General features: G+C 39.3%; 1 protein-coding gene across 1 annotated transcript; it reads left to right on the top strand.

Annotated features, from left to right (window-relative positions):
* Positions 1-23,839: 23,839 nt before the first annotated feature.
* Positions 23,840-24,934, top strand: LOC113305188. The gene is made up of 2 exons (XM_026554277.1): positions 23,840-24,214; positions 24,326-24,934. The coding sequence occupies exons 1-2, from the start codon at positions 23,840-23,842 to the stop codon at positions 24,932-24,934; spliced, it is 984 nt and encodes a 327-aa protein (XP_026410062.1).
* Positions 24,935-25,180: the final 246 nt, after the last annotated feature.

Raw genomic sequence — 25,180 nt, 5'->3', positions numbered from 1 at the left:
CTAGCAACATACATGTACAACAAGGTTGTCAATACCGGCATGGACAAACTATTCTCGCTGGAGATGAAATACAAAGAGACCATCAGAGAATATACTAATAGATGGCACAAGATTTTCCAAGCTATTGGCAACGTAGATCCCGTGGTTAGTATCAACTGCTACAAATGGGGGATGGACATGAGTCCTTTATTTGTCGAGATCCACGGAACCATCCCTACCACCGAAGGAGATCTCCGGATAATCATAGAAAAGCATGCAAGGTTAGAAGAAATTCAGCGTGAAAATCCCAGAGCTCATACTCAACGTCCCACACGCACAAATTCCGTGGATCAAGCCAGCGGGTCCAAAAGAGGAATCACAGAAGAACGTCCCAACGAAGAAAGGAAAGAACGAAGGGATGATAGACGAAGAGGTGATCGAAAATTTGAAGATCAAATCTATACCAAGCTGAATACCAGTTATTCGCGCATCCTGAGAGAGATCAAAGGGAGGGAGAACTTCGATTGGCCATGGTCCAAGGGAAAGCAGCCTCCTAGATCAGAAAAATCCAAGGAATACTGTGAATACCACTGTTTCAACGGTCATCAAACAGAAAAGTGCAAAAATCTCAAGATAATGATTCAAAAACTAATCGACGCAGGAGACCTGAAGCAATATATACAGAAGATTGATAACGAAGATAGAACCAAGAGAGGCAAGCAGGTTCAATTACCAGAAGGCAACCGCACCCTCAACACGATTTCATGTTCAGAGATTCAAGGACCATCCCTAACCGCCCAGATTGGGAAGAGATTGAGAAAACAATTCGAAGATTATTGTGAGCTTTATAAGATCGATGGGAAAGAGGTAAACGAGCACGAACAATGGATGGACGCGCCCATGACTTTCGATGCAGACGATGTGGAAGAAGACATGGAAGACCATAATGATCCTCTAGTCCTCACACTCCCAATAGCAGGGTGCAATGTCAAGAAAATTCTCATCGATGGAGGAAGCTCAGTCAACGTCCTGTTCTATGACACGTTCAAACGTATGGAACTCAACGACGAGCAACTGCTGTCATCTTACTACACCATCTACGGATTCAACGGCGCAGCTACAAAGCCCCTAGGGGACATTGTCTTACAAGTAGACGCAGGGCCCATGAAAGTGGACACTCGATTCAGCGTCGTAGATGCACCTTCACCTTACAACGCCATCATCGGAAGAAGATGGGTTCACAAGCTCAAGGGAGTAGCGGCAACCTACCATCAATATCTCAGATTCCCAACACCCAGGGAGTCATGGAAATTAAAGGAGACCAAGTAACTGCGCGGGAATGTCAGACCTTACAGAATCAGATCAATAATGAGCGGGAAGAAAAGCACCAGTCCCGAAGAGCCAAAAATAAGGAGATAACCATAGATATCTGGAAGAAATCTCCGGAAAAAGCCTTCTGAACGTAAGCACCACTGGCAGCGCAGAAGCAAGCACCTCCGCGACAAAAGAAGACGGAGAGCCCACCAAATAGCAATCAAAGAATGTTCCTCTCTTGGGGGAACCAAAACCCACGTTTACACCTGTCGAAGCAGCTAAAGAAGTCAACATAGGTACTGAGGGAAACCCGAAGATTATCAGAATAGGCACCTTGATGGATGAAGAAAGAGAAGCCGCGCTAATCAAACTTCTAAAGGAATACGCGGACATCTTTGCTTGGAAATTGGGGGACATGCCGGGAATTGACCCAAAGTTAGTTCATCACGAACTTCGAATAAAACCAGGTACCCCCCCTTTTAGGCAGAAGGTGCGCAAAGTAGCTCCAGAATACCATCGAGCAGTTGAAGTGGAACTCCGCAAACTACTGGACGCAGGATTCATCAAAGAAGTTAAGTACCCAACATGGATCTCTAACATGGTCATCGTACCGAAGAAAAATGGCGGAGTAAGGATATGCATCGACTTCACCAACCTCAATAAGGCTTGCCCTAAAGATAGCTATCCACTGCCAAGCATTGACCAACTTGTCGAGGCAGTTGAAGGATACGAAGAAATGTCATTCATGGATGGATACTCTGGATACAATCAATTATTCCTAGCAGAAGAAGATCAAACATACAACATTCTATACACCACACCCTCTATTGCTATGTAAGAATGCCCTTTGGACTGCGAAACGCAGGGGAAACCTACCAAAGAATGGTGGATGCAATTTTCAAACCATGGATTGGAAGTACGCTGGAAGTATATGTGGATGATATGCTTTAAAAGCAAGCTGCGCAAAGATCATCACCAAGACCTAAAAGATATTTTCCAAGCAATGAGAGTGCACAACATGAAGGTAAACCCAGAGAAGTGCACTTTTGGTGTCACTTCCGGAAAGTTCCTCGGATATTTGGTGACGAAGAGGGGCATTGAAGTCGATCCCGCTAAAATTGAAGCCATCGTAAGAATGCCATCCCCAAAGAATTTAAAAGAGGTTCAGAAACTCAATGGTTCGCTGGCTGCGCTGGGGAGGTTCATATCCAGGTCCTCGGATAGATGTAAGCACTTTTTTAACATTCTCAAAAAAGGAAGCAAATTTCGAATGGACGCAGAGTGCGAGGAAGCTTTTCGAAATATCAAAGAATACCTGGCTGAGATCCCTATATTACAAAAACCAGACCCTGATGAAGTGTTGGCACTATACATAGCAAACAGAAGATGCAGTCAGCGCAGTATTGGTTAAAACCAACACGAAGATAGAGCAGCCCATCTATTACATCAGCAAGACTCTGAACGCAGCAGAAAGGAACTACACGAAGATCGAGCAGCTCATCTTGGCATTAGTATGGGCAACCCTGAAACTCAGAACTTACTTTTTGACTCACTACGTCCGCGTCCCATGCAAAGCTCCGCTAGAAGCAGTCCTTAAAAACGCAGGAAAAGTAGGCAGAATTGCAAAATGGAATACTCACCTAGATCAATTCAATATCATCCATGAGCTACAACACTCTCAGAAGTCACAAGTATTAGCAGATTTCCTAGCAGACTTACCATTGGATAACTGCGAAGAAGTCATCATCGAAGGACGAAAGGCAGCAGGACTACCAGAAATGGACGAAGGTAAAGACCCTATAGACATCTTGGAACCAAAAAATCCTAGGCAATGGGAAGTCTTCGTAGATGGGTCGAAAAATAAAGAAGGGGCGGGGATAGGCATCGTAATCACCACCCCAACAGGAGACAGGATCATACATGCTTTCAGGTTAGAATTCAAGGGGCATACCAACAACATAGTTGAATATGAAGCAGTGGTGCATGCCCTTCAGTTGATAATAGAAATGGGCATAACTGACGTGCGTCTGACAAGCGATTCACAGCTGGTCATCCGACAAATAGGGTTGCAATATAATGTTTATGACAGAACATTGTCAGCATACATGGAATTGGTGCAAACACTGGCATCACAAATCCCAAACATCAAATTCCGACACCTGGCAAGGAAGGAACTCAGGCACGCGGATGCCCTGGCCTACATATCATCGATGCTCAGAAACGAGGACGTCAAAGCAATCAAAGTAACCAGGATTTACGAGCCTTCAATTGATATTCAAGAACTCTGCGCTGCACAGCAGAGGAACCACGCAGAAGAAGATATTGCAGATGATGACGTGGGAGAATTCATCGCGGATGATTTCCAAGAAGACGACATCATGGCTAAGGCAGATCAAGATGAAGACTTCAGCAAAGAAGAAGATTGGAGATCTGAGATTCATCTTTTCCTAAAAGAAAGAATACTACCCTCGGATCTAAAGCAAGCCAGAAAAATACAGTCAAAGGCAGGAAGATATGATCTGAGAAAAGAAATTTTGTACAAAAAATCTTTTCTCGGACCATTATTACGTTGCCTATCCAGATCCGAAGGACATTTGATTTTGAAAGACATACACCGCGGCGACGCAGGCAATCACAGCGGAATGAGATCCCTAGCAGATAAGGCGAAAACTCAAGGATATTACTGGCCAACAATGATACGAGACGCTGCAAGAATGTCACGAAGATGCGAAGAATGCCAGCGTTTCGCCAAAAAAATCCACGCACCCGCAACAATGTTGAACCCAGTAGACAGCCCTTGGCCATTCTCAAAATGGGGCATAGACATCGTGGGTCCCCTAATCGAAGGATCAGGGAAGAGAAGATTTTTGATAGTGGCCACGGACTATTTCAGCAAATGGGTAGAGGCTAAAGCCCTGGCAAGGATCCGAGACGCAGATGTCTTCACATTCATTTTTCAAAACATCATTTGCAGGTTTGGCATACCAGCTGAGATTGTATCTGACAATGGCAAGCAATTCCAGGGAAAAAACATCGACTTACTCTTCGATACTTTCAAAATTCGAAAGAACAAGTCAACACCAATTTACCCTCAAAGCAATGGTCAGGCAGAAGCCACAAACAAAACCCTCGCACTCATCCTCAAAAAGCAGTTGGACGAATACAAGAAGCGTTGTGAGCAACTACACAACGTTTTGTGGGCTTATAGGACAACTCGAAGATCAGCCACGGGAGAATCCCCATTCTTACTCACCTATGGAGCCGAAGCTATTATCCCAACAGAAATAATCATGCCAACTACGAAGACTGAAGCGGAGAAGAACCTCACAGCGGACATGATGTTGGAAAGGTTGGATGATCTAGAAGAGAGGAGGGAGGCAGCACTACAAAAAATGGAAAACTATCAAAGGAAACTAGCAAGGGAGTATAATAAGAGGGTTAAGCTTAGAAATTTCGTAGAAGGGCAGTATGTGCTGAGGACCATTCCCCAATACCAACGAGAAAAGAAGTGGGGCAAATTAGCACCAACATGGGGGGGACCCTTCGTCATACATGATGTTGCAGGAAATGGGTCTTATTATCTGCGCAACCTAAAAGGGGAGATCCTCAAACACCCATGGAATGCAAAATATCTCAAGCCATACTACCCGTAGAGGGCAACGCAGACCTGCATCTGCGTGAAGAGCGCCAGAAGAAGAAAACGACGCTTGCGATCGACATGTTTCTATCTCTGAGAGAGGAATAGCAAACCTCAACCTATCAATCAAGCAAACTTTTGGCAAAAAATAGTCACAATACATGGAGCAACATAGTAACAAGACTGCGTGTAAATATAACACCTCACGAGAACCCTACACCTGTAAATACAGCCTCCGCGTCAATACTTCATCCTCCTGTTTTTTACTATTTACTACCTCAGAGGTTCCATCAATGGAATTCTAAATGTAACTCAACAAACTGAATAGACACTTTAACCCTCTTTCACCCGTGGACGTAGACACTCTGCTGTCGAACCACGTAAACACTGTGTTAATTGTTTCTATTTTACTTGGGGAAAGTAGTCACCTACAATCTCTCGGGACTCCCCTATCAGCGTCTATAAGTGTAGGACCATGGGGAAGGCATCCAGCAGAAAGAGATACCCAACCAATCTTATGGCAGCGGGTTGACGGAATGAACGTACATTCCAAACAACTCATATCCTAGAACGCTGCCCCGACCCCCACCGTCTGGGAATCCTCTGGCCCAGGATTAGCCAGCGGGGTGACAGGTCTCAAGACGTTCACGAAGATACACATATCTTCGGGTTCGCACTCAAACACTTCGCTATCCTGATTACATTCAGTTATATTCCAAATTAACCATAACAATTTTAAAAAAAAAAGTCGGACAACACAGATAAAATTAAAACAATGATCAATTCATTAAAAGTTGATTACAGGCTTGGCAATGATACGCGGAAACAAGAAAATACAAAAGGAATCTCACGAAGCCTCATAATCAACAAAGATCAACTCTCTACAAAATCTACTTGGATGGTTCAACCCCACCAGCAGGTTTAGCAATCTTCCCCTTCTGCGTTGAAGGTACGCTCCCACCCGAGGAAGGCCCTGAAGAACCAGATGTAGGGGCGGGGGTTTCTCACGGCGCGGATCTTTGATAAGGCCATGCTCGGTCTTAAGATCATACTCGATGCTATCCAGAATTTTGTTAGTCTCTTCCACTAGTTGACACCGAGCCTTGTACGCAATAACAGTATTCATCATCTCAGCCTTTGACAACAACGAGGAAAGGCGACTCACTTCCTTCGAAGCGGCTTGGGCAGCCTCGTCCCTTGCTGTAGCTAAACCTTTGTGATAATTAATCTGGCTTTCCTGATGCACTAATTGAGATTGAGCCTCCGCAAGCTCTTCATTTGCAGTGCGAAGCTGTCCCTGGAGCTCTGCAAGGAAAAGAAAAATGCAGATGGTTAGGTCCAGGAAATTACAGAATCACACTCGATAATATAAGCATATACCTTCGACTCTCGCCGAAGCTATTTCATATTCGTTAACAACAGCATCACGGGCTTCATCAAGAAAATCATACTCATCTGACAACTTCTTATAATCCGCTTGAAGGGTTGAAAGGGCGTACTGACTCGCATCTAATTCTACCTGTTTCATTGAATCCAAGTGACGAAGATGGTTGACCTCATTGTTTAAACCCTCCAGACCCTTGTTGAGCCGATACATATTTACTTCAAGATTTCTCTCAGACTCAGCTTGGCGTACCACATCAGCCCTAGACGCAGCTAAAGCTTTGCTAAGAGCACCAGCCTCAGCCCTAGCGTCATCTCTCTCCTAGCAAGACGCTGAATGTAATCTTTAACATCAGAAGACTGAGAAGAACGAGCTTGACGCAATTCTTCTTCCAAGAGATTGATTTTAGCTTCCAATGATGAGACCTGTTCTCGGGATTCACGAAGATTATCACGCGTCCACAACAACGTTCCATTAAACAAACGACGATCATTGTTATTTTGTTCTGCATATCAATCATTTGGACTCGTCTGACCCGCCACTCCTCTGCCAGAGCATTATGTTCATCGGCACGAGCATTCCACTTATCAGCCTCGCTCTTTATCTTCTCTACCAACTCTGCGATGCGAGATTTCTGACGCTGCCGCTCTTTCCGAAGCCATACTAACTCAGGAACTCCACCCACTGAAGATAGGGTGGGGGAGGGAGACTCAGACAGAACACTAATTACAAAGAAACAACAAGGAAGAGAACAGATAATCAAACCTGTAACAGCCGAAGAATTCTTCTTGGCCTCCTCCAACTCACTACGAGCCATAGCAAGATCCAAGCGAAGCTTCTCCTCCTCCTTGCCTTGTTGCTCCTTAGCCTTGAGGAGACTCTTCAACTCACATATCTCCCTATCCCTATCAGCAATGACAGTCTCAGCCGCAGTAAGCTCCTCTTCCCGAAGACGAAGCTTAGCCTCCAACTTAAGGGATTTGGCCTTAAAAAACTGGTACAACATGTGATTGCAATGCTCACTCCTCATCATCTGCGAATCAGAAGATTAGAACACCCTGACTCTAAAAATTGCTAAAAATTGATACAAGGAAAATGATAAGAGAACTCACCTCTAACATCCGTTGTTGGGGAAATCCATACTGATACCCATCAGCCAACGCCATCATATCACAACAGTCGAGGGAGCGTCGACTACTAGAGCAGCCTCCAAGGCCCGAAGATTCTTATCCCACGCTTCTGCAACCTGGTCCTCGGGAGACAATTGCATCATCTTACGGGTATAGGCATCAGATTTCTTCTCACCCTCCACCACAGGAGCTGGATTGGGTACGAACATCAAGTTCTTCTTTTTAAACCAAGCTAAGATGGCATCATCACCCTCAAGGATCAGTGACTGAGGAAAATCATCTCCAGAAGACCCAACCGAGGCCTTACCCATGTCCGTGAATTTAGCACCCGAAGAGTTCGAGGCTACTCCCGCATCCAAATCTGGAAGGTCTCTAGCACCGCTCCCCTCTGGAACATCACTAGCATCCACGACTCCCTTTCCCTTTCCATCCGCCTTGCTAGAGTTACCAAGCACATCCCAATCATCGTTTGGGGAAAGCAGGTTGAACTCAGAAGCCAGGCCCAGGGCAGCGTTTATGTCAAAACTATCCTCCGCAGAATAAATCCGACCAAAGGAAAACTCCTGAGACATAGCAGGAATTTCACCACCAACACCCTCATCACCAAGGCCAGTGTTATCATCACCAGCATCACTGCAACCCGCAGGATTAGCTTCGGCACCAGCATCATGACAACCTGCGGGATTAATTTCACCACCAATACCGCTGCCACCAGCGGTAGTATTCCCTTCAACAAATTCTTCATCATCATGACCTGGAGGGGATGTATCAGTACGCTCTTCCATATCAGACATATCTTCATCCTCTCCAAGCTCAGTCACAGGACTGTTAACTTCTTCATAAACCTCCCTCCTCGATTGTTGCGGTGGTGGACTGCTTGGGATTTATCCTCCTCTTCTTCGTCGCCTAAAAAGACAAGGCACAAGAATAAAAATCCCTGACTTTGAAAAGAATTAAAACTGCCTCAACTAAAGGACAAGGCATATGGAAATCTTACCTTGACAACCGCAGCATTCTTCGCCTGAAGATCAGCATCGGAACTCTCTTCGTCATCTCCATCAACAACATCGAGGGCATATTGGAAATTCATGCCCTCAAAATTCAAATGCCAAGGACGGAAATTCCCATAACGAGCAGGAGGAGCCGCACGTATCTGGCTATCTGCGGTAGGACGCCATCCTTGCGGACCTGGAACCCACCCCCAAGCCCAGGGACCAACAACCTCAATAACAGTTGCGTGCCATTCATAGTCATGATCACGCTTGATCCGCTCACGAGTAGGAAACACCAGTTTGTTAGTAGAATTCTCTGTACCCGGGACGTACTTCACCTTAGCACCACTTACTTCACTCAGAAGGCGGATCTCACCACGAGGAGCGGCAATATTCCGAAGACTCACACTCCACGGTTTACGATTCCTACTGTTAACATAGTCACCGAAAGACTTGTTAAAATTCTCAGGCGTATACCACTCCCTTTCCTCAGGATTGGGAACATAAAGAGTCATCATTGTCTCTCCTTTGCTCCGAAGATAACACTCCCTCAGTGCACGAAGATAATTCCCATGAAGTTGGGAAATAGAGCGACAGTGTGTTCTTCGAACCCTCTCGACCAGCCAGCACATCATAATAAAAAGAATCCCCAGACTTGTACAAAGGCAACATAAGACCCGCTTCAAAGGCCCCCACCGTGGTCAGCAGATGAAATTCATCAAACTTATATGTCGATATCATCTCATAAGTAATATCATCATCAGCAGCGTAAAAACGAACATCGAATAGCTGAAGACCATGCTTTTCCTTGAAAACCTCCAGATCAATATGTTTGAAGGTCACTTTCTTCTCCCCAACAGCGACGCTACGTATTTCCTGAGAAATATCTTCTCCTCCACGGGATCAGGCGCAGAACCCTTCGAAGGGTTTCTCTCGGAAGCTTTCCTCTTAGGATGAACCTTAGATACATCAGTCTTCGAAACCACTTCTTTCGAAGACCTCCCCTTGGGTTGAGACACTGGAGGGGGGGAGGTAGAGGATGTTGATGAGACGCGGAAGGAGGCGCCACTGACCGAAGAGGTAGGACATCCCGCGTTCTCTTAGGATCATCACACGGATTAACTAAGGGACGAGAAAAGCATACCGGGAGCCAGGAGCCTCTTTTGGCCGGTCCCCTTCTGCGTATTCCCTCTATGCGACTCACCCCTCTTAGAAGATAAGTGCCTCTGACCAGAAGAAGACGAACCCTATGAACGCGGGCATCACCTTGGGAAGATTTAGACGAACCTCCACCAGGCGGAGAAACATCAGGATCCCTACGCGGAGGAGATCTACGCGGACTAGGCGGTGGAGTTTGATAAGAAACCCGCGGACGGTCAGCCATGTCTGCGTAGTACACAAACAAGTTTCAGATTTCCGCGAAGACAAAACAGAAATCAAAAAACCCAATTTCATCCAGTTCTTCATAATCATGAACCAGATGGAAAATAAGAACAAACCCTAAATAAAAGGGGAAATAACAAATAGGGGCAAGCATATACGAAGGAAGAAATCATTATTGTTTGTAATAACGAACAGGGGCAATCATACACACACTTATATATATGTTCTTCATCACAAACACATATAACAACAGTTCATCAAAAGATAATCAAGACACGGTAAAACCACCTACCTATAAAAAAAAATTAAGCAGAAAGCCTCGACGAACAGTAGCAGCAGCAGAAAACCTCGACGAAGAACAGTAGCAGCAACAGAAAACCTCGACGAACAACAGTAGCAACAACAAAAGAAAACTTTGAGGAGCAACAGTAGCAGCAACAGCAGTTAATAACAAGGATACAAAAGCAGAGAACAAAGAATGAAAATTCCGAGAAAAGAGAAGGAATGGAATTTATGATTAGAGAATTTTCACATTCCTTCTCATATATATATGAAAAGAGTAATACGTTCTTCCACTACCCAAGAAGAAGTTATTACAAATAGTGGGGAACGAGCCCTAAAATCTAGGAAAATAGTAAAGAGAAGATGAAGAGAGAGACACGTTTTTTCTTCCCACTTCGACTAACCGCCCAGTAGGAGGAAAATGGGAAAATTGTAGGTACACATTTCATCTTCCGCCACGTGCCCACAAAGATACACGTGGAGGACATGCGGCTAAGGGCATCAAGATATGATATCACGCGTGGACAGCCAAGAGTCACTTTATCCTATCCCTAGAAAGAACTAAGATCTACGGCTGGGGATAGTCAGACTAACGCAGACAAGACAGGGGCAGAGGACAACTGTCTACCGCGGACAGACATCTCAACTACCCGCATTAAATACCCTCAAACAACATACGTGTCAGTCAGCCTGTATTGGAAGCGCAGATAATACTGCGTATCCAGACAGAACATGCAGATACAGCCGAGAACACGAAGACTTCTGCGTGAGTAGCACAAAACACAAGAGGATAAGGTTATAACGGGCTTCAGAAGTGGACCCCACGTAACCTCCCTATAAATACCCCTCTCTCCCAAGTGAAGAGGGAGGCCGAAAAACATTGAGAGGAGAATAGGAGAGAGACAGAGAGATAGAGAAAGTGTAAGTGAAGTTCCTCCTGCTACGCAGGCTTATATTGATCTCAAAGTCATTCGACTATTTTTGTAACCTTCATACATATAATGAAAAACCCAAACCCGTAGACAAAGATCTGAGTGATGAATCATATAAGTTAATCGTTCATCTATATTCATGCATTTATACTTTATATATTCAATTCGATACTTATGGTATATCATGTTCGTACATTTTATATTTCATCCACTATTGATCTTATTGTATGAGCCAAGAACATCGATTGTAGTTGATGAGACGAGGAAGAGTATTAGAACTCTGAGTCAAGGATTCGACATAACCTATCCATTCCCCTCAGACGCAGCTTATTTACTGCATTGTCATGAGTCTGCGCGCATTATTTGTGAATACTCAGATGACACCAGATCTTTGTGTTCACAATAAAAAATATATTCCCCACCCGAGTTCTCATTTAGTAGGCGAGTGCCGAGTGCTAGTCTTTTCTAAGTTTGAGTGCATTAATTAGCACTTGGCATTCGCCTCAGTTTCTAAATAATAGACTGGTTTGTGTGCAAATTTGCACACAAACCAGTCTATTTTATAAAAACAGAGGGAGTAGTTCGGATCAACTTGATAAGGAAGACTCAACTGTACATAGTTAAAATCTCCCCCACAATCATATAGAATTAAACAGAAGAAAGAACCTCCCATCCCACGAATCAAGCGGTCTCTCAAGTGTAAAGATGATTGAAGCATGTTTTGAATCTTGATTATTTAATTTGCACACAAACCAGTCTATTTTATAAAAACAGAGGGAGTAGTTCGGATCAACTTGATAAGGAAGACTCAACTGTACATAGTTAAAATCTCCCCCACAATCATATAGAATTAAACAGAAGAAAGAACCTCCCATCCCACGAATCAAGCGGTCTCTCAAGTGTAAAGATGATTGAAGCATGTTTTGAATCTTGATTATTTAATTCATGCTAATAGTATAAAAAAGTCTTGAACTTTAACCGATTTATAGACTTTGTCGCTTTGTCCATGCCACAGTGAACTAAGGACCCCTTTTCAACCTTGGTCTTTGCTCGACTCCTTTACCTTCCAGAGGAGAAGCACAGTTTTCGTTAGGTCTCACGGGCACAGTTAGAAAGGAAACGACAAAACTAAACATACACCAAAGTTAGTCCAAATACAACCCAATCAACGCGTCGTTTTTTTATTGGTCCATCATATTCCGTGCGGGACTCACTGTTTTCCAAAAAAAACTGTTAATGGAATACCAAATTACATGGGATGATTCTAAAATTTATATAAGACAAAACATTTTCTATTACCCTCCTCAATGATCTGGTATAAGTGATCATGAAACTCCTCCTGGTCATGTTCACATATTCGTGGATCAGCTAAAGATGTAGTAACAAATTAATTAAATGAAAAAGAAAAAGGAAACATACATCCTCCTTGGTGGGGCTGATTAACTGCTTAGTTATAAAGTGCTGCTAAAAGGAGTCATTTGACTCAGAAAGACGCTTTCCCATAAAAATCTCGTTTTTTTTTTCCCGAGTTTTTTCCCCCTTTTCCATGATTTTCACCTCTTTCATGAGCGGCTAATCGGGCCGTGGATGGGCTATGATGGCTAGGAAACACATATTTCCCTAATCAATTTGCTGAGAAAGAGTCTTGATTCAATTAGTTTAAAGTGATTTTTATTGTAAACAAAAATCAGTGGGGGTACAGTTAAATTTACTTATTAGCCAGTTTCTCGTCCGCATCAAAGTTCGATTAGATTTTTAATATGATAATGAAAGGAGCTCAATCTTATTCAGAGAAGACTGTTAGTGGGGTGCTAAGATTTTCTATATCAAAATCTTAATCTTTTGGCTGCAACATATCTTGATCTGATTATCATTTTGATAATTACGAAGCTCAATCTTCTCTGTTTAAGGGAGTTAGTGGGGTATAAAATAATCCAATTTGCTCAGATTTCTCACATGCTTTCGCCTGATTCTTCCCAACTGATGTCAGGTAACGATTTAACCTAATTCTACAAACTACAATTTTTAATCTTTAGCCTTCGTGCAGGACCAAATTTCTTACCCTTTACTTTCTATTATCTTAATCCAAGCTGCCATATGCTAAATTTCACTCCCATATGTGTACAACTGGATCGTTTCCTTTTGAAGTATATCCTTCTCGTATGTTCTCTATTCTTTCTCAGCTAATTATCTTAATTTTTATATATATAGTTCACATCTTGGATTTTAATATTAAAATCTTTTATTCAGAACCCTAATTTTTTTCCCACCTATTTATACTTAGAAAAATGAGTTTCCTTTCATCCATGTTGTGCATAAGTTCTCTCCTCTGCAATCTGCAAAAAACTCATTATCTCAAAACATTCAGATACTAATAATTCTGTCTATAGATTTCAAGCTGAGTCCCTTGTGTCACATGTATGCAATTTGGCACTATTAGAACATAGCTCGGTTGAACTCACAAGTTTTGCTATCTCAAGTTTGTTGTCAATGTTAGATGATCAAAAGTATATCTTGGTTTCTAGTCTACTAAGTTATGTCTCAGACTAGGTTAGTATTATAGTTGAGTATCATAGATCATCCTTGTAGACTAAAGATTGACGAAGACATTTGGGGAACTTCTGTATCAGGTACGTAAAGACTGAACCATTTTAATTTACTCATTATACCATCATTATATATGTTGAAACTATGTTGTATAGAAAAAGCGGGGGTACAACAACCACACCCAATATTTCGATTAGCAATCTGTATGGACTAACTCCAATATACTTTCAAGAGAATCAACTAGACTCAATCTTAATAATGTATATCAAAGAGTTATATCTCTCTTTCTCGATTCAATTCTTACTCAAGCAAATAGAAATATGCGAGTCTAGTTGAATACAAGAGAAATCACTTGAACGGTACCAAAGACCAATGTTCATGTATCAATCAATCAATATAAATCAACAACCAAAGGTTGGATATTCTAATTGATTGATTCAAACGCACAACCTGTGATATTTTAATTATATACCAAAATATAATGCGGAAAAGAAATAACACATACACCAGAAGTTTTGTTAACGAGGAAACCACAAATGCAGAAAAACCCGGGGACCTAGTCCAGATTGAACACACACTGTATTAAGCCACTACAGACACTAGCCTATACAAACTAACTTCGGTCTGGACTGTAGTTGAACCCCAATCAATCTCACACTGATCCAAGGTATAATTATGATCCTAGGTCTCTGATCCCAGCAGGATGCTACGTACTTGATTCCATTAGCTGATCTCACCCACAACTAAGAGTTTCTACGACCCAAAGTCGAAGACTTTAATAAACAAATATGTATCACACATAAAAGTCTACGGTAATAGATAAATTTGTCTCCCACAGAAATACCTACGAGTTTTGTTCCGTCTTTTGATAAATCAAGGTGAACATGAACCAATTGATAAACCAGACTTATATTCCCGAAGAACAGCTCAGTATTATCAATCACCTCACAATAATCTTAATCGACGCGGCGAAAGAAGATATTGTTGAATCACAAACGATGAGACAAAGATGTTTGTAATTACTTTTATATCTTGCCTATCGGAGATATCAATCTCAAGCCAATTTTTACAATTCTACTCGTACGATAGAAACAACAAGATAAGATCACACAACTACGAGAAAGTAGTATCGATCTGGCTTCACAATCCCAATGAAGTTTTCAAGTCGTTAACCTACAGGGTCTCGAAGAAACCTAAGGTTAAAGGAGAATCGACTCTAGCGTATACAACTAGTATCACACAGGAGGTGTGGGGATTAGGTTTCCCAGTTCCTAGAGTTCTCCCTTATATAGTCTTTCAAATCAGGGTTTGCAATCAATGTTAGCTTAGTAACAAAGCATTCAATATTCACCGTTAGATAAAAACCTGATTAAATTCAATCTAATATCTTTCAACCTTTAAATCGAAAACTTAGCTTGTTACACACAAATTAAATGCAAGTTTTAGGCTTGTGTAACCGTACCCAAACATGTACATTTGTTAGTTCAACAATAATTAACCAAATGGTTAGCCATATGAGCACTTTCATATCAACCATGTTCTTCTTCACCATAACTAGTACAAATGACTCAAATGAACTAGTTAGAGAGTTGTTCAATAGCTTAGATCTTATAGAAGTATACAAGACACAACCGAAGCAAAAACGATTTGATTCACTCGAATCGATTCATGAACTTTATAGCCACAGTTTGCAAATTCCATTCCTTAGTTTAAGTTCACAAATAATCGTCTTTAGAAATAACCAACTCAAGTACGCGGACTGAGTTCGCGGACTTAAGTACCCGGAAGGAGTTTACAAACTCCAGCAGATTTTCTCTGGAAGAGAACCTCCGACAGTTCACGGACTGGGTTCGCGGACTCTTGTTCCGGTTTCCTGATCAAAAAAGTACGCATACTTTGGTTCAAGGAATAAGGACTTATACATATATGTGTTGCCACACAATGCTTATATCCAACATTGGTTATATAATCTAAACTCTCATTTCAATCATTGAAACATTCTTAGAGGACGTTATATAGTTGTTATTCACTAACCATTTTTCGTCAAAGCCATTTTCAAGTGATTGAAACTTAACATGACTTTCGTCACTAGGTAAAGATGAACTTGGCCAAAGCGAAAGCTTACCGACACATATTTCGAGAAATAGATAAGCGAGATAAACTCGGCTCGAAATAGCAAATGTGTATAATCAAAGTCTATATAGCAAAACGACTTTTGTCTCAAGATATGAGAGAGAGTAGATAGACTTTTGAGTGATAGATAAGTTCAAATCTCCACATACCTTTTAGTCGATGAAGTTCCACCAGTTCCTTGAGTAGTCCTCCGTCTTGGATAATGATCGTCATGGAGTTCTTGATCTCAACTACACTTTTTATCCTAATCCGAGACTTAGCTATAATAGACTAGAAATCAAGACTTATACTTTTGATCACGAACATTGACAAACATGCTTGAGATAGAAACGCATACGAGTTCGACCGTGCAGTGCTCTAACAATCTCTCCCTTTGTCAATTTTAGTGGCAAAACTATTAATACATATGGAATACAAAAATAAATAAATAAACTTTTGTAGCTCCTATTCCACATGCCTAATCTTCAACATTACTTGAAATCTTCGTCACTTCCAAGTACTCAAATGATTCCAAAGGTTGTAAGTTTAGCATCATCGTTGTTGAAAATCCGTAGCTATAACAATGAGAAAACAAAATTCTCGATCATTGTTATCCAGTGTCATAGTATCATTATGCAACATCAAAGTTCAATTGTATCATAACTTTGACAACAATACTATGGTGATATGTATCACTCCCCCTTAGTCAGTACTCCATCTCACATGGAAACCACTCCCTCTTACATAATGATCCGAAAACCATATGTATTTTATGTTCGTATTAGTGTTTGGTTTTTTGATCTTTCTTTAACTTCTCGATTCTGATAGGTGATAACTGATAACATGAGCATATGTTTATTATCTTTCCTTTGATGTGCTACTGGTTGTTTTCGGGGAAAAAAAACATTCTTAAAGACCTACTATATTCCTAACTTACTCTAGGATATTTAGATTTGTACCGTGCACCTTCGAACCTTTCGTGAATCTGAAATTTTTACCTCATTAAAATATATATCCTCTGCCCAGAGTTCTCCTTTCAGGTGGCTAAACTTTTGTTCGACTTAATGGATCAGCTTGATTTAAGGCCCATTCGAAATAATAACACTGGTGAGACCTATTCTGCCACGAGTACTGATCTTTTCCAAGTTTGAGATTGACTAAATTTGAGTGCATTAAAATCTTGCTAACTGGTGAAAAATGCAATTTGCACTTGCGTACGGTTCAAATTTATAAAGAAGACTCTAATCTACATCGTCACAATTTTCCCACAATCATATCACATGAAACAAAAGAAAAGACCTCCCAGTTACAACTTCCCATGAGTCAAGTGGTCACTCGTGCGTAAGGATGATTGAAGTTCAGCCTTCAGCGGGTTCAAGTGGGATCTGTTGACCCCATTCTGATTGGGTGTAAGAGACGAAAACAGGTATACATAGTCCAATGTGATGACCCATTTAAGCGTCATTTTTTTCTCAACATTTTTTTTTTCGAAAATAGATTTTTTTTTCCCCGTAAAGATAATTTTATAAATAAGGTAATATTATAAATTACATTTTAATAAAATGCCCCGTAAAAATGTTTTCCACAAAAAATTATAGAAAACCTATTACAGATGTTATATAATAGGCCCACCATAGAACTAGAAATCCCAATGAACAAACATTATCACCATTGATATACAAAACCCCTAAATACACTCAAGCACAATCAACCAGTATCATTTTCAAAACCCTAAAACTAGGAACCCTAGAAAGATAACTACAATGACCACCACCACCGCTTGTCACGACGCTGCCTTTGTTGCAATCGTTGCCGCTTCACAAGCCATGAAACCTACCGGACAGAATCAAACATTAGCAAGCGCGACCAATTGAAAATTGATAGATAACAACCAAGAAATCAAGTTCATCAACTCCTCAACCACATAGCATATCTCAAATCTGAGTGAATCTCCACCACAACAGACAATAATAATTGGTTTCTTAATTGGACTTCTGAACTTAAAGGTCGTGTTTGTCCCCTTGGAAATGCCTATCCTAGGTTGGGTTATCAAGAAAATACATTTAAATTATGTTTGTCTTGTTCTAATTCTAGTCTAGGATATGAACAACTAAATCTTCCTTGATTTTAGGAAGCTAAAAAAGCAAGGTTATGCTATTCTCCAAAATAGCCAGGATACCAATATCCTTGCCTGGGTTAGACGGTTATAAAGGTAGTTATTTTAATTAATCAAAATATTTTCAATTTTTTTAACTTTATTGTTATGTTTTTATTTTTTTCTCCGACAATTTTATCCATAATATATAATTATTTTATAAAAAATACATATTTAAAATATGGAGAGACAAACATAATACATGATAAACCCGTGATGGATATAACGGAAAAACAAACATCATCTTTATTAATACATCTTGAGATAATCCTGCTCAATTTAGAGAAAAAAATTCCCTAGCTAAGCTTTATGTAGTCAAAGCTCCCAAACACGGCCAAAGTAAAAACAGACTGTTGAGGAGAAGATCTGGTTGTTTGCTGAAAAACGGCCAAGTTTTTTTTCCTCCCCAAACAGATGTACGAATTACCCAAGCATACAAGAAGAAACCCCCAAGATTCCCACAACAATAGACCCAAACATGGAAAAAAAACCTAAGATTTACACACAAATAGACCAAAGAAAACTGATTTCTGCAAAAGACTGCTATCATCACCACTGTAAAACAATTTTAAGGTTTGAAAATTCAAAAATGGCAGAAGAGAAGAGGATCAAAAGCTCACGATACCGGTACCAACAAGATTAAATCTTACAGAAAGCTGTAAGCCCTCGACAAATTAAAGAAAGGAGATGAAATCCCCGTTCGGATTTGGTCGGAGAGGAACAAATCCGAGCAAGAAGCGGCTAGGGATTGGGAGGGTTCTTTTTCTGGAAAACGGGAGCAGAGAGAGAGGATAGAGAAAAAAAAATAAGCTAAAATAGAAATATATTACTGGAAACAGAGATGGCTAACCATTTGATTTAGTCTCATTAGGAGCGAGCTCGGATAGAGTTGTCCTGCTGATGACTGAATCTGTAAGATTAGCCTCTTGAACTGATACAAGGTTTGTACTTATATTTCAAGATTCATAAGCTTTGACAGTGTCAAAAGCAATTGTTGGAATTAAAAATAAGGGAGTTTGGTCTAACCAAGAAATTACGGTGGTACTTTTTCTTCCTTTCTTTGCCAACTGATCTGCCACTTTGTTTGCTCGTCTGTCTACGTACTGGAAACCCAAAAAAGAGACCATTTGTTCTAATAGCTTCTTAACTTCATCTAGAATTGCAATGTTTTGCCACTGGAATAGTTGATTCCTTTCCCTGTAAATACCTAATTGTTGCCCTATTATCTCCTTCTATGACCAGATGTTGTATGTTATGTAGTTTGGCCCATGTCTCTGCTGAAGATGCCTGATTCTGCTCTTTAATTTGAAGGTTCCTCTCCAATTACGAAAAAAAAACCCAAAACCTGCATTAGTTTTTTCAGACAACCAAGAAGCATCACTCTCTAGTTTAAAAGTATTTGTGATTGGGAAGGTCCAATGTGATATTGGTTTGGTAGTTCTGTCTTGTGTTTGATTCAAACTATTCAAATTCATTGGATTCCAGTACTCATAATGTCTTGATATATCTAGTGCTAACTGAATTGTTGTTCTAGATTTATCTTCAAATATCCTAAGACAACTTTCTTTCCAAATAAACCAACACTTGGTTACATCTAGTGCCATTGAGATGTAATTCAAATATCCTGCTAACTTTTGATTATATTTATGCAAGAGGGAACTATTAACAGAAGCTGAGTTATGAGGTATTTCCTGAACTGCCATTGGTTGTAGATTCCATACATCATAGTCACAGTCAAAGAATAGATGAAAAGTAGATTCCACTGCAGTGTTATATAAAATGCATTTGTTGTCCACTGATTTCAACTTCTGTTTAGTAGGTAATGCATCTTGCAGGCATTTCCCAATAAACAGTTTGGTTCTCTGCGAAGTATCCATGCTCCATAATCCTTTCCAAAACTTCTTTGTTTTGTCAGGGATGGTGTTAGATGGATTTAGTAACTTTGCATATAAATATTTAACAGAAAATTCACCGTTTTTAGTAAGTAACCATCTAAATTTATCTTTTTTCATTTTTACATCACTTTGTGTGTATAACCTTATGTTCATTATTTCACTGACCAAATATCTATCAAAAGTTGAAAGTAACAAAGACTCATTTCACTTTTTCGTGTCATGATTTATCAAATCAGACACAAGTGTTATATTAGAGTTTCTAGGGACAAAACTAGCTAGAGTTTGTTCCCTATTTGGTAACCAGTTTTCTACCTCCCAAACACTATACTTTTTGATATGATTAATACCTTGTAAAATGCATTTCCAAATCCAAGAAGCGGTAATCTTCTTTGTATTGACTTTGGTTTAATCCTTGGTTCCCTTTTTTCTTTTAATATAACCTTCTCCTTCAAAAAAAATCCAAGAAGCGGTTGTTTTTTTTTTGGATTGAAGAGCTCCTGTTTTTTCTAAAGTATTTTCCTTTTAAAATTTGAGCCCATAAATCATCAGGAATGCTCACCAATCCCCAAGCTATCCTGCTAATAATAGCCTGGTTCACTTTGTTAGCCTCTTTAAAACCTAACCCCTGTTGGTCAATTGGCTTACATAAGAAATCAAAAGATTTTATGTAAATACCATTAGAATTAATATGTTTTCCCCACCAAAAATCTCTCTGAATATCATTTATTCTTTTGGTAATTTTTTTAGGCAAAACAAAACATCCCATGCTAAAAAATGGCATACTAGAAAGAACAGATTTATTTTGAACAATCTTGCTTGATTGGGATAAGATTTTTGCTAACTAATTCTTAACTCTCTGTTCCATTTTTTCTATAGTGCTATCAAAGGATTTAAGTTTTGATCTATCTATGAATAAAGGTACTCCTAAATGGGTGTATCTGATATTTATTTTTTTGATTTTCATTAACCTAGAGATAATACCTTGTGTTGTAGTAAAGAGGTCCATGGTATGGATGACCACTCCTTAAGGCTAAGTGCATGGCACATTTCTTTATGTTGGACACATGTAGAACTAGTCATTTGTTGCTAGACACATGTAGCTCTTTATCTTTTCCTTGGTTACAAGTGTACTAACACAAGCGTCAACCTCCCCCTCCCCCCCTCTTGTATTTAAATGGAAGTAATGGAAATGAAAGACACACCTGATTTCTCTTCCTCTCTTTCATGCTTTATCTCCTTTATGTTTTGTCTCTTATATTGTCTACCACTCTAAACACGTTATCAGCACCTTGTCTAACCATTTGAGTTTCAACCCTTCAAACACAAACCAAAAGAAAGTTATTGTTATCATTCTCAAAACAGGTAGGATTTTTACAAAAGAAGGAATAACTTAACCACTTTTTCTATTATCATGTACCTATTTACTATTATTAAAAGTGATATATTTGTCTCATCTATCACATGACATGATAATATTAGCTCATACTCTTTATTTTAGTTACATCAAAAGCTAAAAGAAAATAGTCCATTTGATTTTTACTAGTTGTTTTTCAACTTGATAGTGATAGCTTATTTGTTTCTTTATGATCACATGCTTGTCTTCTAACTTGAAAGTGACATTTTTATCTATAGTTCAATTAATTAAAACCATGTGATACACAAAGGTATGGTTTGTTTTCCTGATTTAATTGGGGGCCCCTAAAAAAATTAGGGCCCTGCACTACAGGACAAAAAGGGACATGAAATAGTAATTATGGGTTATCCCTTATTCCAATTTTTTTGAAATGGCTAAACTACCCCTAAATTATTAGTGTTAATTAAGTTAATTAGGTAAATTAAGATGTTAATTAGTTTAGTTAGATTAAAATCATATTTTGGGTAAATTTTATGATAAAAGAAAAATTGTGTTTTTGTGTTGTGGGGAAGGAGAAGTTGGGTTTTGGGGGAAAAATTTAGGGTTATTTGAAATGAGTAATTCTAGTGGAGGAAATGATGTTGGTGAAGCTTCAAATAACAAACATGATTGTGATGATGGTGAGATTGTCTCAACTAATTCTAAGGATTGGATGTTTGATAAAGAGATGTTAATAGACGAAGCCATGAATATTGGTGCAAATGAAGATCCCATTGCTCAAAATGAAGGAACCAACCCTCAAAATGAGGAACCCGAAGCTCAAAACAATCAGGTAAACATCTTATACCCTTCGATTTATCTGTTTGTTACTCCAAGTGGTTGAATCATCCACACTATGGAACAACTCAGTGTAAGGGTCGTCGTAGTCGGGGGTGTATACCCAAACGACTCTCTAATGTCATCATTTTATTGACACTACCAATGACGACTCAAACCTGTAACTTTTCGAGGTTATGAAAAATCGTTAAGTAGTGTGATAAACATTAACGACCCTTTTTAGCTAGGTCACTTAGAGTCGCTATGTTGTTTTGTTTACACAAGAACGACTCTAAAACTAAAACTCTCTGTAAAATATAACATTTAGGGTCGTCATATGAAATGACGATTCTTAACTACACAATGACGATTCTACTAAATTAAGATAACGATCCTTCCATTTTTTTAGACAGAAAGGTAGTTTTTTGTCATATAGAGTCGTTAGTGTATAAAAAAGGGTCGTCAGAGTAGCATCGTCAATTGGTTCTATAATACATTGACGACTCTATTATAGGGAAAAAAAAACAACTTAAAACCCAGAAAAAGGGTCGTTATCTCCTACACCTTAGACATCAACGATTTTTCATACCTTAAAACCCAGACAAAGGGTCGTTAGGGTATATAACTATCGAGGTTGACGACTCTTATTCTGTAACTGTAATTTTTCAGTTAGAAACTGAATTTTACAAACAAAAAAACTTCATATTAAACACAAATAGGAAGTAGATTAGTAAGTTTTAGTTCACTTACTTTCTAATTGGGTGAAGAAAAAAAAAATTCTAATCGGGTGAAGAAGAAAATAATCTTGGAGTCATTAATGGAGTCGTGATGGAGAGGCGAGAAAGGAGATAGAACTGATTTTTTTGGGGGTTTAGAAATGAAAATGAATTAGGGATTAGAGTTAACGATTAATAGTTTTTTTGATTTTATTATTAGAAAAGGGAAAAATAGACCTTTCACTAAATTTTGGAAACCTCGTATGATTTATGGTGTGGGTATAAATTGGTCAGGGCCCCTAATTGTTTTTTGAGGCTCCCAATTAAACGAGGTTTGTTTTACTTACACAAAAAAAAAAAAAAAAAAAAACTCATCTGATTTTGTTTTAAACTCCCCATATGATGTTGTACTTTCTCTTTCACTTTTTGAAAATAAATAAATACATGTATGACCATTGATAGATATCATATCATTCTACTTGTTAGAAAATATAGTATACCCATGATGCATATATATGTAAGTTAATTATTTTTTCTTTTAAACCATGAATATTCTAGTATTTTATTTTTATCAAATATTCATCATATATGTATGCATTCATGATGTTATCCCCACCAAATGTTATAATTTACTATACACATTTTTTTAGTATGTTATACTATTTTTTTTTAGACCTTCCTGAAAATTATAAATTTTTGACATGGACCTTATACTTAGTATTATATCTTAATTTGATGTTACTCATGCATGTCACAAATGTTAACCAAAACCTATTCTATCCCGTAAACGGTTTGCTACTGAATATGCAAACAAATTGTGATTTAAATTCCAATAATTTTATATGCGTATATAAATGATAAATGGGCCTGTAGTTTCTTTTTTTTAACAGACCTATTTTCAGTTGACTAATTTGTCAACCTTATTACCGAATTGTTTGTAATTTTTAAACCATAAAGAAATTTGGTTTGCAAACAAAGTTCCATTGTTAAAAGCATAAAGAAGCTTGGTTAATTAATTTTGTGAACGTGGTTATGATCAGAGATTGGACTATATGACATATCCGTATTACCCACAAAACCATACAGAAATTTGGCTTTGGTATCCATCTTGGCCATAAAGAAATTCGGTCACTGGAAAATGTTGATGTGATTTGTCGTGGACTCAGAAGGACTTGAGCACCATATTAATGTCATTTATTTTGTCTATGTAGATGGACCCAATTCGACCAGAATTCGAACTTTTGGACTCAGCAGGACTTGAATACCACCGTTGGGTATCTGAGGTGGAAACCACCTTCGTGGCAAAGGACTTCACCTCCACTATCAAGCCATCTGCCGACGCTGCTCCGGTAACTGAGAAAGACAAAGCTAATGATCTTATGTTCCTCAAGAGGCATATAGATCCTAATCTAAGTTGGGGTTATCATCACTTGAAAACGTCAAAAGAGCTATGGGATGCTCTAGATAGATGTTTAGGGAACATTCATGATTCCTTAATACCACAATTGAACGTCCGGTGGAACGAAATCCGCTTCCTCGATTATGTGAAAGTGAATGATTTCCAAAATGACATGCTGCAAATTCAGGCACGTATGGACTTTTTTGGAAATAAACTTACTGATGAGGAAATGATTCAGAAAACCCTATCGACCTTTCCCACCTCGTCTATGATACTAGCGAACCAGTATCGTTTATAGGTCGACAATAAAAGAATCACCACATTCAGTAGGTTGATAAACCTACTGCAAGTGGCCGAAAGAGACAATGAGATTCTTATCAATAACAATGCCAGAGTTGTCGGGAAAAAGAAAGTTCCCGAATCTAACCATGGCAAGGGCAATAAGGGAAAGAACCCCAAAGGAAAGAGGCCTCGATATTCTTATTCACATCCCCATGATCCATACCCACGTGGAGATAACACCTCTCGTGGAAGAGGACGTAAGGGACATAATCGATGTCGAGGACGTAAAGGTCACTCTAATGTTTGGCATAGAGAAGGAACTTCTGACCATAGTGGTGGTGATCCTAAGTTCGAGAAAACACATAAAAACGCAGCTAACAAAAAGGCCGCAGACGAAAATGCGCCTTGTTTTAGGTGTGGAATTTCCGGACATTGGTACAAGCATTGCAAGGCTAATGCCAATGTAGGTGCGAGCTACAAAAGGTACCGGGAAACTCTCGAACAAGAGGCTCACTATATGGAAGAAAATGATGTGACCCCTGACGTCAACCTCACAATTTCAGATTTCCTGGGAAATGAGGACTTTGCCCCAACCATGGATGTGCCTGATTTTGCTTGGGCCTAAGAAATTAGTTTCTTGTTTTATGGCTTGCTAGACTCTGTCTACCTTTAGATGATTTGAAGTTTTTATGTTATCTTAGACTATCCTTTGTTTAATAGTTTGAGTAGGTTTTACTGTTGCTGAACATGTTCTTACCATCTTTATGTTATGTGTATGGATTATCTATAAGTACTTAGAATGGAATTTTACTATTAAATTCTAGAATTTTACTATTATTTTACTTTGTTGATAATATGTTGTCTAGCATAT

This window comes from Papaver somniferum, chromosome 8 (genome assembly GCF_003573695.1).
Source record: "Papaver somniferum cultivar HN1 chromosome 8, ASM357369v1, whole genome shotgun sequence".
Classification (NCBI taxonomy): Eukaryota; Viridiplantae; Streptophyta; class Magnoliopsida; order Ranunculales; family Papaveraceae; genus Papaver; species Papaver somniferum.
This window is presented reverse-complemented; position numbering and strand designations above follow the sequence as displayed.

What these genes read in the sequence shown, in the direction of transcription:
- LOC113305188 (XM_026554277.1), top strand. Translation starts at nt 23,840, where the DNA reads ATGGACCCAATTCGACCAGAATTCGAACTTTTGGACTCAGCAGGACTT. An exon ending in ATGACATGCTGCAAATTCAG is followed by an intron (nt 24,215 to 24,325) that starts GCACGTATGGAC and finishes TATCGTTTATAG; the next exon opens with GTCGACAATAAAAGAATCAC.